Here is a 13,890-nt window from a genome sequence, read left to right as displayed (position 1 = left end):
CAATAACACCAACCTCTACCATTCAGAAATGTAACCTGACTGTTGCCAGTAATTGCCATTTTTCTTTTGTCATAAATACTCCCCAAAAATTCAGCTACTTCTACAATGCATGTAAGCCATACCTTAAACAACTACCTTGACCCTGAACTAAATTTGCATTTCTTTTACGTCAAAGGCCGTATTTGTTGAATTTTCTTTTTCTGAGGTCACTACAAGCGTTTCAGAGTTGCCTAGATCTGCAAGAAAAGGCTTTTGGAAAGCCCTGCCCATTTCACCTGCTCCATCTGCAGAGAAAAAACAACCAACCTAAAACCACAGCTTCATGAGTGTCTGTCCTAATTTCAAATCCATATACTATCCAACTGAACCATCATCTTTCAAGATATTTACAGCCCAATAACTAACTAGCTAAGAAGATATGTCTTCTGTGTTCCACAGTTTAACTAGCAAGCAATTCAGAGCCACCTACAAATGCCCATCCCTCTGCCTCCTCCTCCTCTTGCTCTTCCCATTTGACCCCTGCCCACACCATCTAAATTCCACTTTGATGCCACAGGTCTTGAATCAGAGTGTAAATCCTTTTTGGGAGACCTCATACCTTACTATGAACAATAAGTGTGCAAGATAACGTACAATGCTAATGCTAACAGGACCTGCATGCAGTACTGAAATACAATACAATTTGAATCTGACAAGTATAGAAATCTTCACTGAAACCTATTTGCAAAACACATATTAGTGAAGTTTCTCAAATACAGAATATGTTTTTTTGACATTGTAGATACTGTTTTACCTGCCTACATGACAATAATGGTTCATAAGAATTCTGACCAGGATATTAGCTCCTTTACAAAATAGTCAGAAAGTCTTAGGGTATCTGCATCTTATGTGAAATGTAAAGGGACAGATTAACGTTTAGATTATGTTTTCTCATACTTCTATACAAACATGCATACAAACATATTTGAGAAAAATGGATACTGACAACAAGAAAAAACAAATTAGCAACAAAACTTGCTTTACCAAAAGCATAGATATTTAGCCCATGTTCCAAGGAGATGCCTTTCTTATCTATGTTCTCTCAAGAAAGAATACACTAATGCTTTCAGTATCAACTAAAATCAGCTGTGTGCTACAACCTCACTGCTCTTTTTCTGGTATGATAGCAATCACCATTAAGTACTGTCCCTATCACATAAATTGTTCTCTATGTCTTAGGGTCGTGTTTTAGCAACAGGGTCCACCCACAAACATAATTAGCTGGCAGGACTGGAGTCCTGAAATTGCTTCAGTTGCCTTCTAGAAAAGTATGGATCAACTTTTAGCACTTCCTCCTCTTTTTTTTTTTCTTGAAAGGGAAGGTGAAAGGGAAGATCACTGAACCTCAAACAGCTGAGATGCTGTGACATGTCAGAGGTGAACCTGGACACATGAAATCTCCCTGACCTCCCCATCATTTTTCAGGGCTGTACCTCTTCCAGGAAAAATAAATTTTTAATATTTTTTTCCCTTCCCATGGTTTCTTTTACTGGTACATTTCCAGTTTCCAAAACCCCTTTAAGTGATTATTTCCTACAAGGCTTAGGATTTCAAATTCTAAATGAATTATTATTATTAAAGATGTGACATAATCTTGTAAAAACTTTCTAGCAGAGTCTAAAAACAAAGCCAAGCAGCTCTGAAAACTTAGAACTGAGTTTGCAGTTAAAAATATAACCTCATTCCATTTTTTATTCTTCCTATCAGAGAGTGGGTGAATTCTAATTATTAAGACACAGACATCACAAGAAAGATTAAGCAGCATGTAGAAAAGTTTGGCCTAATTCGTATGCCTGTGCTAAACGAAATAAAAGTTTTAAACAGACAGCTATGTTTTAGGTGTCAAACATTTCTTGACGTCTGTGGCAGTTGGCAGCTGCAAACATCCGACTGAAAGCCCCATCTGCTGCTTCACAGCTTCCAGTCGAGGATGTTTACAGTCGCTCACTGTCAACAGCAATACACGTTCCTCGGCTGTTTATTTTATATTATGAACATGCAGAGGCCTCCAAGCAGGTTAGTTAAGATCACCACAACTTCTGTTGCTGTGTTGCTGCCCGCAGATGTACACGGGTCTGTTTTTATAGTATTTACTAATGAAATAAAGTACAGCTTCCAGAGGAACATTTGCAAACAGCCAGGCATATTTTCTATTCAAGCATTACACTTCTAGAATTATGCTGCCTATTTTACACCCAGTAAGAATTAAATAAAGATGGACAAAAAGAGCAACTTGCTTTCACTGTTGTATTTGTTTTTGTTCTCCAAGAGACTTGAGCAATTCTGTCATATTCATACAAAAACTGCATGACTACAACCAAGTTCACTTATCAGCACAGCAACTAAAGATAGTAACTGATACAAAAATAGAACCAAACCCTTCCTAAGGGTATTTCACTACAGTGTCTGGGACAGCTTCCTTCCCCACAGAAAAGTGGGTGCAAGGAAATTATATGATATTAGAAGTTAGCTTATGCAATATTTGCTTCTAAATAAAACCATGGAGAAAACCCCACCACCCAGCCCACAGGGGACTGTGGGGAAGAGAGAAGTAGTTGTATAGCAAGCTCTGCCAAGGCTTCAGTGAAGTTCAGACCTGCTACAAGATTTTTACAAATTATCTGAGCTAACCAGTTGCTGCTACACTTCAAGTAGAGTTAGCAGAGCGGCATTGCTCACCAAATGAAAAAGCCAAAAAGATTTGGCATAACAACATCTCAGTTGTACAGTTCTGCTGTTTGTTTTTCATTCTATATCCCGTTTCCTTATTAAGTTAATGATGGGGAAAATTAAAGATTAATCACTCAACTATTTTTCTGAAGTCATACGAAACCACAGCAGGCAAGCAGAGTGATTATATCACTCTAATTAGAAGGTGTTTTTCCTTGAAACTTTCTTACCCCCAAATGAAATTACCACACTGTAAACTGAGTAAGTTATGAAAAGACTGTAGCTGGAACGCAGAAGCCTGTGGCGTATTTACTCAAACTGATAAGTGTGAAGGATCTCTATAAATCACTTTCAAAACTCAGGGTTATATTTTCTATACTAAGGTTAAGAAAATTAATCTTTCAGGCAGCAGGTGAAAACAAGCAGAATTATGCTGGGGCCTTTCCCTTTATTCAATATCAACTGAGCTACTAAAGCTTCCTAGGGAATCACATTTTCTCAATGGGTCAAGTCACTAGGGAAACAAAGCAAACTTTATCAGTGCTGCACAACTCTACATTCCAGGAATTCCTAGCACTTGGCATCTATATACCACACCAGAGCCACAGGATCCACTCACCCTCCCCTTAGGAAAGCTACCATGACAAGCTATGAAACTGTCAGTAAGGTCCCTAACTTTCCACAAAGCTGGCAATACGAGGAGGTACTGGCCATTCCCATGTGAGGTCTACTGAAGAGCCAGACTGTAAGAAAATATATTTACTATAACAATACTTCCGAAAAAAAGGAAAAAAGTTCCTCTTTTGGCAAGTTTCATTAAATCATCTTGTAAAACAATATGTATAGGTAGTAACAAGAAAAAGCCAACAAAAAAAAAATCCTCAAATGCAAAACACTGATTGCAGAAAGAAGTATTTCAGCTTAATTGCACCTAGTCATGACACTAAAATTATCATGTCATTTGTAAATATACTGGCCTAATATCTACAGCTTAGAGGTGGAAAATGTAGGGAACCTATAAAATGGAATTAATTAGATGAAAGCCATTGTATCAGCAACAATACGCCACTCAATTCCATGTATGGCTACCTTTCCATTTTAAAAACACAAACAGATGATATCTGTAGGAAAGTCAAAACAAGGTCAGTCTAAAACTGAGGCACTTTGTCCCCCGTATGGACTGTTATGCAAGAGAAGGCAATGAGTCGTCTTTACCACTCTGATATTTAATTTGTAAAGTATTCTTATAGAGGTGTTTAGTGAGAAAGTGTCCAAGATGCAAACAGCAATCAACAGGGCTTGATACATGCTGATCTCGACAAGGTGAAACATACCTGAACAAATACAGGTGAGACAAAAAGAACAACATTCTAGCTTTTCAATGTCTTCATAAATTCATGTCCCAGAAGGAGAAAGGGGCAAACTCGTAGCACTTAAGCCCTGTTCAGTGAAAAAAAAAAGCTTTCCACTGCTTTTCCCTCATTCCCCTGAAATTTCTAAGACAGATGAATGGATTACTGTTGACAAAGAAAGAACTATGAAAAAAACCAAACAAAAGAAAGCAACTAAAACAAAACTTGCCAAGTGCTCCTAGAATCCAAAACCAGGGCATCTACCTTTTCTGTTACCTTCCAAATAGATGAGGCAGTAGGGTAACTCGGATAGGTAAATTAGGTTTTGATTGTATCGGATTAACACTGGAATATCAACAGATAAAAATGCAAATCAAAAGCCACATAGAATTTGAAAAAAACTCGTGGCAATTATTTCCTAAGTTGCTTTCTAGTTTACATTTTCAAATTTGCTTGTCAAAATCTTTAGGATCATCATTAAATATGGGAAAATCTTATTCCTCCTCTTCCTGTCACTGACAGCACAGAAGATTAAGCACACATTACTTATATGAACTCAAGCTCACAGCTGTTATGATACAGCATGAGTATCTCCAACTGTTGCAGATGAATCCAATTCTCCCAACGGCATTTGAACTCTAAAATGCCTGAAGCAGCAGCCTCTCCTTGCACTAAGCAGGCAGTTGCAGACAAACAGTTGAAATTACACACCAAATGAGACACAAAACACCCAAACATTTGGGAATGAGATGTCAAAACTATTGGTAAAATCATGAACAACATGTAGTGCCGAGTTTTCCTGAGCCTCTTCCCAAAACTCTCTCCTCATTGTCTAATTAAGGATTTTAAACAACTTATAATCCATCCAAGTGAATGAATACTACAGTCCACCTCACTAGTAATATATCTGGAGAAAAAAACCCAAGAACTTACTTCTTGGATATCAGCTGATCCTGCTTCAGTCCCCTTCATAAGAGATACCCACACCTCCGGGGAGAATTACATTCTTCATCCGCCAAAGACTGCTCCTCAGATTTCCAGTAATCTGTATCACATACATGAGCAGAAGTTATTGTAATTCCAGAAGTTCAGCAGTTCAGATCACATAGTTCTCATTATTAGGACTGTCTGCAAGAAGTCAGATAGCTTTTAACAATCATTATTACAACTGTGTCCTTTTCTGGCACAGTCATTTAAAACTTAGAATGTGTTTAAAGTGATGCATTACTCCTGAATGCAGCTGTCTCTCAATTAGTGTGGATAAAGGGTAACTGCTAAGGCAGCATAAGTACTCAGAAACTACACTGAAGAATTTAAATTTCCCACTAGAGGTAGCCATAATGACTTCTCATTTATTGTATTAAGAAATGTACAGATTACACAACCAAAATTAACCGCACAATCAATCTCAGATTTAACATCACTTCAGAAAAGCAAAACCCCCAGAGCCTTTTCATGCAATCATTCTAGAAGAAAACGGACACACAGAACCCCCACGAAGATGGATGAACAGATACACAAGACAGAACTACAATATTAGGCAAAATCAAAAAAAATAGAGATTGAGAAAGCACAGAAAGAACACAATAAGGAGAACTAAAGTAAACCAACCCAAAGCAGAGGGAGAACATACACATGACAGTTCTGAAATCTAAGTTATGAGCACACAACAAAAGCAAAAGCAGTGCAGGACGAAGGACTTACTGAAATGTATACACTCAAAGCATATTATTTATCAATTTGCACTCCTGACAACTTTTGAAAGTACTTTAACCCATTTTGTAGGTGCCACATGAAACAAAGATGCCTTTGATAAATACATTGCCACCAACCAGCTGTAGCAACAAGTGAAGGCTAAAGAAGAGTATGAGCACTATTTATGCTCTGCTATAGTATCAGTGAGCAGTACAGTGTTGTGTACTCCTCTCCATTTCAAGGTCATGAGGGAATTGCTGTGAAGCCCACAAACCTTTTGTACTGGACAGAAAGTAAGATGCAACAGGTTCAGCTGTCCTTTGGTAGAAGTGGGCAGCACCAAGGTGGTTCAAAGCATTTCTCTCTCCTTGTCAGCAGAGCCAAGTGCCGTGCCAGTTGCTGTGCCATGAGCGGGGCAGTGTCCGGCCTGAAGCAGTGCCTAACAATGGATCACTGTGTCACCTCCCAGTGCAGAAACCTTAAGTTAGTGGCTTCCCATTTCAGATAAATACAAAGATCGTGTATTGGTCCAGGACAAGAATAAAGAGCATAGACTGGACCAGAAAACAGTCTCCAATAGTAATAACTTCTCATAGTTTTATGGGAGAAGCATTGTCCAAGAGAGCATAACATACTAGATCCCAAGCTTAGCAAAAGACATTTACTTAGATTTGAGTGTGAACAAACTACCTACAGCACACAACTCATTCAGCTGCATTATCCATTTTCAAAGGGAAGGCAAAACACAGCTGCAGTGATAAGCCTCTGGCACAGGGGACACACTACAGGCATGTCACATATCTGAGATCCCTGCACACACGAGCAGATGTATGTTGGGCTGACCAGAACCATGCTCAAAATTTTGCCCCAAAATCCTCCAAGAATTTCTATAACACCTTCGTCCTGTATTTTGCAAACTGTCTCCTAACTCATATTTCTCATGTCCTTTATTAAAGACATGTTACTTTTGCTGAAGTCATGTCACTGGGGAACTATTTTTCACCCTTCCGTACTCTTGAATAAAGCAGGGACTTTAACTCTGATCCTTGTGTTGGTCCAGTGAGTCACACCTCATACGCTACAAGTTTACCTTCATATTTCCGATTTCGGGGTCAGGTAGTTAATGCAGGCATCAGTTCTGCTTGCCTATAGGTAGGACACTGCACCCACCCCAAATACCCTGCAAATACAGGGAATGCCATTTTTTACTTCCCATCATGCCTTCCCTCATTCAAAGCTCAAACACACAACAGGGACATGAAGACTCTCAAAGTAATTAGCACAATCATAATGTTTGTCCTTCACCTTCAGAAGATCAAAACAAATAAAGACTCTGACCACAACACTATTTTAACTTAATGTGCTCCACAGTGAACTGCATAAGCCCCAGATGTTGCAGAAGAGTCTGCAAAGCTTCAGCTTACACATTCTTACCTATGAGGCTGTGCAATGCATTGATTAGTCTTGTCCCAAAGGTACTTGAACATGACCAGAAATTAGATCTAGATGAAAAAGAACTTCTGGGTACTACGTGAAGTAAAACATCCACTAAAAGCGTGAAGAAAGCAACTTTCTTAACAACATCATGTTCTAAAATAATGTAGAAAATGCTTGTTTATTCATAGCACTACACAGGTAAAACGTAAGAGCAACATTTAAAGAAAAAAAAAATAGAGTTCATATGCAGCAAATGCACTAACCTTTGCACACATACAGACTGGGACAATGCACCTACTCAAGTCCCATTCTTTTTTTATTTCCAACAGCGTCCCCTTTTCTTGGGTGTGACCAGGCTTAAGAAATGAGGGAACAGAATGAGGCTTAACATCAGTAGTTAAACGCTTGCTTTCACAGTTTGAAATTAAACACTCCGACCTATCAAATAAAATGCTGACATCATACTGAAAGGGCCATGAACCTGAATGGTGTTAACATTAACCTGTATCCTCACCACCATGAAAAGGTCTTTCCTCCCAGAAAAAATAAGCTACAAGAGACTAATATGCACATGATAAAAAAAACCACCCACCAAGTTAAAGGACAGGCACAATTCAGTCCTATAAAGCAAGGAGAAAGCATTAGACTGAGCGGTGAAGCAAGAAGAGAGAGGGCTAATAAATGCCCTAGCGAAGACACTGTGGAAGCTCCAAAGTGCTCAAAAAACTACTATACAGTAATCAACACTGACATGCCAAAGAAAGCACACACTAGAACGTTCTACAAGAGGAGAAGGCAGAGTGAGCCCCTCTGGAACAGCTAAAAGAGAGCTGCATGTGAGAAATGACAGGTTGGAGGAGGGCATGAAGTGAGAAGAGACCCCTACTTTTAACTTCAGGCATTGGGAACTTAGAATTATCCTTCTTCCTCACCTTCACCCCAAAGTTTTCAGTGTAAGTCACAAATAGTTACTCTAAATGTGCCCCCACACAGCCTTCCACAGATGCAAACAATTGTGTAACTGGATTTTACTCCTGATAGCAGAAATAAGTGCCCAAAGATTATGAAAAAGGAACAGAAAAAGAAACAGGACACATGAAACTGTTTTCTATTGAAAAAAACCCCACTTTTTTGATGGTCAAAAGTGAAGAAAATCCCTGATGGATAAATATAGATTTTGTAGTCAGCTAAAAATTAGAGCTATGAGTACGTCTCTTGACAGCTCCAAGAACACCTCTCAGTCACTTAGACTCATAGAAAGTTTATAATCAACTTGCTGCAAAAGCTTTAATTTAGAACATGTGTCACTTAGGAAAAACACTGAACCAAGACCTGACTTTATTTTTCAAATGTCTTAACAACTAATCCCCCTGGGATTATGTCTGGCACGTCACATTAGGATGGTTTGGGCTCACCTTGACCGGCAAGTATGTTAAAAAGCAACTAAACCTGTCTACATTTGCACTGCAACTCATGCTTCTAAAATTTCAAACGGTTACAGAGGAAAAGCATCTGTGGATCCAACACTGATCAAGACCACATTATCACATGTTTTATTCAACATGAAGTGTCATAGACAGAAGCAGTCTTACAGAATAATGTAAAACTTATTTTCTACACACCTGAATTTAAAAGGAGAAGCTTTTCTGCACAAAAATCTATTGCTGTGGTGGTTTTTTTATTGTAAAAGGTATATTATTTATACAGTACAAGTTTTTGGTGCAAAGGATTACATTATGCAAATGGTTAAGTTAATAAACCGGAGTTGAGAATGAGCTTTTCGGGTTCCTGTTAATTTATGGCCCAGTGCTACATTCCTTTCACGCAATGCCGTAATCTTCAGAGAATGACTTCACATTAGCCTCCTCAGAGTAATCTAGGAATGCAGATACAAAGAACATCAACCATCACTTTGCTAAGACTCTCCCTCTTAACCCTCAAGGGTTTGGGTGCCTGATAAAGCTTTAGATATTATTAAAAGTTTAAACACCCGTCCTTGGCTGCTGCTACCCTCCAAGTACATAGCTTCCTGACAGCGGGTACTTGTGCCAACACTGAAGCCTTCATAACATTGACTGAACGAATACCGCACATGGTTCTCAAATTCCCTGCTCACCCCGCCACTCCTCAACTGCTGAAATGCACGAATGAGCAACTTCCAGATCTATCCCTTATCCCAACAATAAAATAAGGAGTTTGGGAATAGACCAGCTGTACCAGAAACCTTTTTGTACAATACAAACCCCAGGACAAGAAGAGTTAGGGCTTAAATCCCCCTCAAGGCCTGCCTCAGCCACAACCCAAAACTTGCCTTTAAGTGCCTCATCTGAATGCCTGTGCCCGTGTGGCGATGCCCTCCATGCTTTGACCAGAGCTTTCAGCAGGAGAGGCTCAGTCCAAGAGCTTCTGCCATTCAGGAGAGGCACCGCATTCAAATCACTCCCTTAAATCAGTAAGATGACTCCTTTGGAAAAGGGGACCCTGCTCAGGCATCTCATTCCAGGACAGTGTTTGCAACTGCAAATAACAAATGGATTGACACATTCACCTAGCCAGACCCAACACTTAAGCCTCTGTAAAAGCTAAGCTGCAGAGCATATCTCTCTATATATCCTGCTGGTCCCTGAGGCTCTGATTGTTGTCCTCTGAGGTGACAGGGGACACCTTGCATGGCCTTTTCCTGCAAGTCACACAGACAAAGAGGGCTACGGGCATCAGGGCAGCTGCAGGTCAGGCATCTCCATACTCCAGCCCTTAAACTACCCTGGATGTTTTGCTCCTCCTTCTGTCAACTGTACAGAAAGTACAGACATGCTCTTGGCATATTTTCTTCACTCAGCTTTCTAAAGAATCAGTGAAATTAATCACGTGTTGCACTTGTATCTATTCTACTAAAATAAACAAAACTCAACCACGGGATCACTTTCTAGTATTCAAAGCACTCTTGTGCTGGTGGACTCAGCCCTGATGAAAATACTTGCTCAGAAGACAACTCCTCCCTCCCTGGGCTCTAACAGCTCCTAACCCTACACAGTGTCAGGGCAGCTACTTGGCTGCAAATGCACATTGAACATCACATCTGACTTCACAGCTAGGGAAGGGGATTCCAATACAAAAGCAGCATTGAGAAAACAGCTTAGAAAACTACAACAGCAATGCCAGGTCTCTAACTTTATAAGTAGATTTATAACTAAGAATAAGAGCTATTAATTAGTTTTCAATGATAACAGCAAAGAGCCAGTGACCTATTAGGAATCACTGGCACTGCATTTAACATTTAGTATTTCCCTCATTTCTCACAAGGTGACAGACTTATAAATTCATGATATGACACAAGAGGTCTCAACACACAAAAATTATTACCAACTGTATTAACTTCACCAGGAAATCTATCCAGAAAGTGAACCTAATAGAAATTAATCTTTATCCAGATCTTTTGACAGCAAGCTCATAAGTAATGCTTCCATTCTTGGTATCGGTAGGAGTTTGATTTACAACACAGCTATGGACAACAGCCATAAAGAGGTAGCATGCCTTTTAACATGAGTATATTAGGTTTGATTTTCAGAGCCAAGCTTTTTTGAGGGAGAGGGGAGTTATCTTCTGCAATCAACCTTTTTAAACTCAGCCTTCTCCATTCAAACAGCTGGCATATAGAAAAGCTTAAAACACAAAAAGCGAAGCGACCTATTGTGTTTTGACTCAAAGCAGATACAGAAGTAACCTTCAAGGTTACCTTGCCCTATGTGCGGCCTCAGGAAGGAAAAAACCACAGTTTGAGCAAAGGAATTTCTTGCCTGGCTGGAGGCCACACCCGCCACAACAACTGATGGCAGGAAAGCATTTGGATTCACAACTCTACCCGTACACCCAGCCGGAGGCAAAGCAAAACTTTCTCATTTTCAGAGAAGAAAAGAAACTCTTGCTCAGTAAGTAGCAATTATGCTGCAGAATTTATATGCTGAGCACGGCTGAATGTACGAGCACCAGATCAGTCAACCATAGCTTTAGTGCTTTGAGTATGATTAACAGAATGAACTTTCAAAGGTCAATTAAATGTCAACACATTTTAAAGAGATATTCTTTTTAAGCTGGGGCGATGTGTGACAGTACCTTCCAGAGCTGCAGCGCACTTTCACCTTAAAATTTTACCCATCTTATACTTAAATGTGCAGATATAAAGATGATAACTAATTAACCTTTAATAGAAAATAATGGCTATTTACGTTCCTGGCTTTTCTATCACTAAACTGTCTTTATAACTTGTGTCTAACCAAGTACAAAGAGACACTTGCCTCAAAATTTCATTTCAACTGTTGAGGGTGTGAGCAAAGTGAGATGAAAACGAGCAAGAAGGGTTTGAAAGTCTAATAACTTCCTAAATGAAAATAAGAAGAGGCTTTTGATATGCAATTGAGCTGCCTCGATGTAAATTTGGAGGGGGAGGAAGGGGGACGGGACCGTAACTGAATTAATTATGAACGCATTAATCATGACTTTAGGCAGCAAGTGATTTACCTCTTCAATTCTAAACATTTCTAAAAATTCAAACTTCAGCTAACTAGCTCAGGACATCTTAAAACAAACGCTGAACAGCTGAACGCTCAGTACGATTCATTTAAGTCATGCCTCAAACCGGATGCTCAAATCATTACTTAGTTTAAAAGTTAAAAAAAAAAAGTTTCCATCTGAGTACAAACTCAAAGGATTAAAATCCCGGCGAAGGCCTCACAACAGTACCATAATCATTTTGACATAAGCAATATTTATTCAAGACCAGAGCAAAAGAATAATTTGAGAGTTGAGAAAAACCAGCAGAGAGCCGCACTCTGTGCAGACGCCAGAAGAAAACGGGCTGGAGAGCTTTCCTTCCACAAGGACAGCGGTCCCGGCACCTCTCCACAGGTAGGTCAGTTAACTCCGCGCAATTCCAGACACAGTTTTTAAGTAGGTTCCCGCTCCAGCCCCGACAGGTTTTGGGCCAGGTGCCGCGGGCAGCGCACGCTGACGGCTCTCCCCAGACAGGGGCCAAGGTGGACAACCTTCCCAGTTCCTACAAAGTTTCCCGACGCGGGGGCTGCTAACCCCCACCGGCTCCGCGGGGCCCGCCGGGCACGGCAGCCCCGTCCCGCCGCACCTGCGGCCGCGGCCAGAGCGCCGGGAGCTGCGGGCGGAGCGGACAGCGCGGACAGCGCGGCCCGACCCGCAGGTGCCCCGCGACCCCCGCCCGCTGCTTACCTGCCCGGGTCCCGCGCAACTTTCCCGCTCCGGGCGAAACTTGCTGCAGGCAGCTGGCCCACTCCCGACGGCCACCTCCAAGTCCAGTCCAGTCCAGTCCAGCCCAGCCCAGCCCGTCCCGTCCCGTCCCGTTCCGTTCCGTCCCGTCCCGTTCCGTCCCAGCCCCCCGCCAGCCCAGCCACAGGGGCGGGGAAAGGGGGCGGAGGGAAGCGAGCCCGCCCCGCTCCGGGCATTGTACGCCCCCGGAGCGCCCTTCCCAGCGGTTGAGGCGGCGTAGGCTCCTCCTCCCCTCGCCATGTTCTTTGTTTCTCCGGCTTTTCCCGGCCGCTCCCGGTGACGCCGCGGCCGCCCCGGCGGGGCCGGCGGAGCGGAGCGGAGCGGAGCGGGGCCGCCCCGGCCGCAGGTGACCGAGCGGCCGCCCCCGGCCGAGCGCCGCCCCCCCGCCGGAGGGGATCCCGGCGCGCTCCGCCAATGGGCGCGGGGCAGGGGGCGCCCTGGCCAATGAGGCGCCGGGGAGCGCGGAGAGCCCCGCGCCGAGCCAATGGGGAGCGGCGCGGTGGGCGGGCCCGCCTCCCCCGCGCGGCGAGCGGCGCGGGGCGGCCGGCGGGGGCAGCGCGCGGGGCCGCCCGGGGCTCGCGGGGCTCGGCTTGCGCTGTGTCCCTGAGGGCCTCGCAGGGACCCCGCGGGCTGCCGGCCTGCCTGCCCGGCGTGCCTCGCCTGCCTGCCCGGCGTGCCTCGCCTGCCTGCCCGCGCACTGCCTCGGGGAGGCGGGAGGGCTGGAAGGGAAAAACGACTTGTGAAGAAGCAGAGTTACTTTCTCGCTGGGGTCCGGAGAGAGGAGTTGGTAGAGACCAAAAGCCTGCCTTCACTAGCCCTTACGTCAGTTTTGGACTGTAGAGAACACCGAGTCCCTTATATACCCAAGGAGTGAGCAGAGGAAACAGTAATGATAACTCCGAGGTGAAAACCGCCACCGTGGGGTCTCACAGTCTTTCCCATGACTAAGATGGAATTATGACGCTTTGAGATCACACAGCCTGGCCGTGCACCTGGCACTGCCAGTGTAACTCTACACCACATCACCCAGCGGCACATCCACACACTGCCTGAGCACCTCCGGGGATGGTGACTCCACCGGCTCCCTGGGCAGCTATTCCAGTGCCTGACCACCCTAACAGTGAAAAATCTTTTTCTGATATCTAATCCGCACCTCCTCTGTCTCACCTTAAGGCCAGTTCCTCAAGCCTTCTCACTATGTTATGCTCATTTTGTGACCCACAAGTATGCACCACTTAGTCCTTACCCTGTAAGTCACAGTTAAGCTCCTCAAAACTGGATATATTTATTGTTTATTCTCAAAATGCCTATTCTTATGCCTTGGTGCTTGAACTTCTGTCATTATTCCAGTCCTCAAGTTCAGGCAAACCCTTCTTTAGGCTATCCTGATTTTTCTCCTGGC

The 13,890-nt window shown here is 42.9% G+C and overlaps 1 protein-coding gene across 1 annotated transcript in view; it reads right to left on the bottom strand.

The window, feature by feature from the left end:
• LOC146440130 (uncharacterized) overlaps positions 1 to 12,863 on the bottom strand; it is a 40,962-nt gene extending 28,099 nt beyond the window's left edge. Inside the window, exon 1 of the mRNA XM_085056536.1 lies at positions 12,432 to 12,863. Coding sequence (XP_084912662.1) covers positions 12,432 to 12,728 — 297 coding nt within the window. The 5' untranslated portion in view covers positions 12,729 to 12,863. The remainder of the gene's footprint in view (positions 1 to 12,431) is intronic.
• Positions 12,864 to 13,890: the final 1,027 nt, after the last annotated feature.

The sequence above is a fragment of the Lichenostomus cassidix genome, chromosome 3 (genome assembly GCF_008360975.1).
Source record: "Lichenostomus cassidix isolate B80296 chromosome 3, HeHo_3.0, whole genome shotgun sequence".
Lineage (NCBI taxonomy): Eukaryota > Metazoa > Chordata > Aves > Passeriformes > Meliphagidae > Lichenostomus > Lichenostomus cassidix.
The sequence above is the reverse complement of the archived record's forward strand: the minus strand, read 5'-3'. Positions and strand labels throughout refer to the sequence as shown.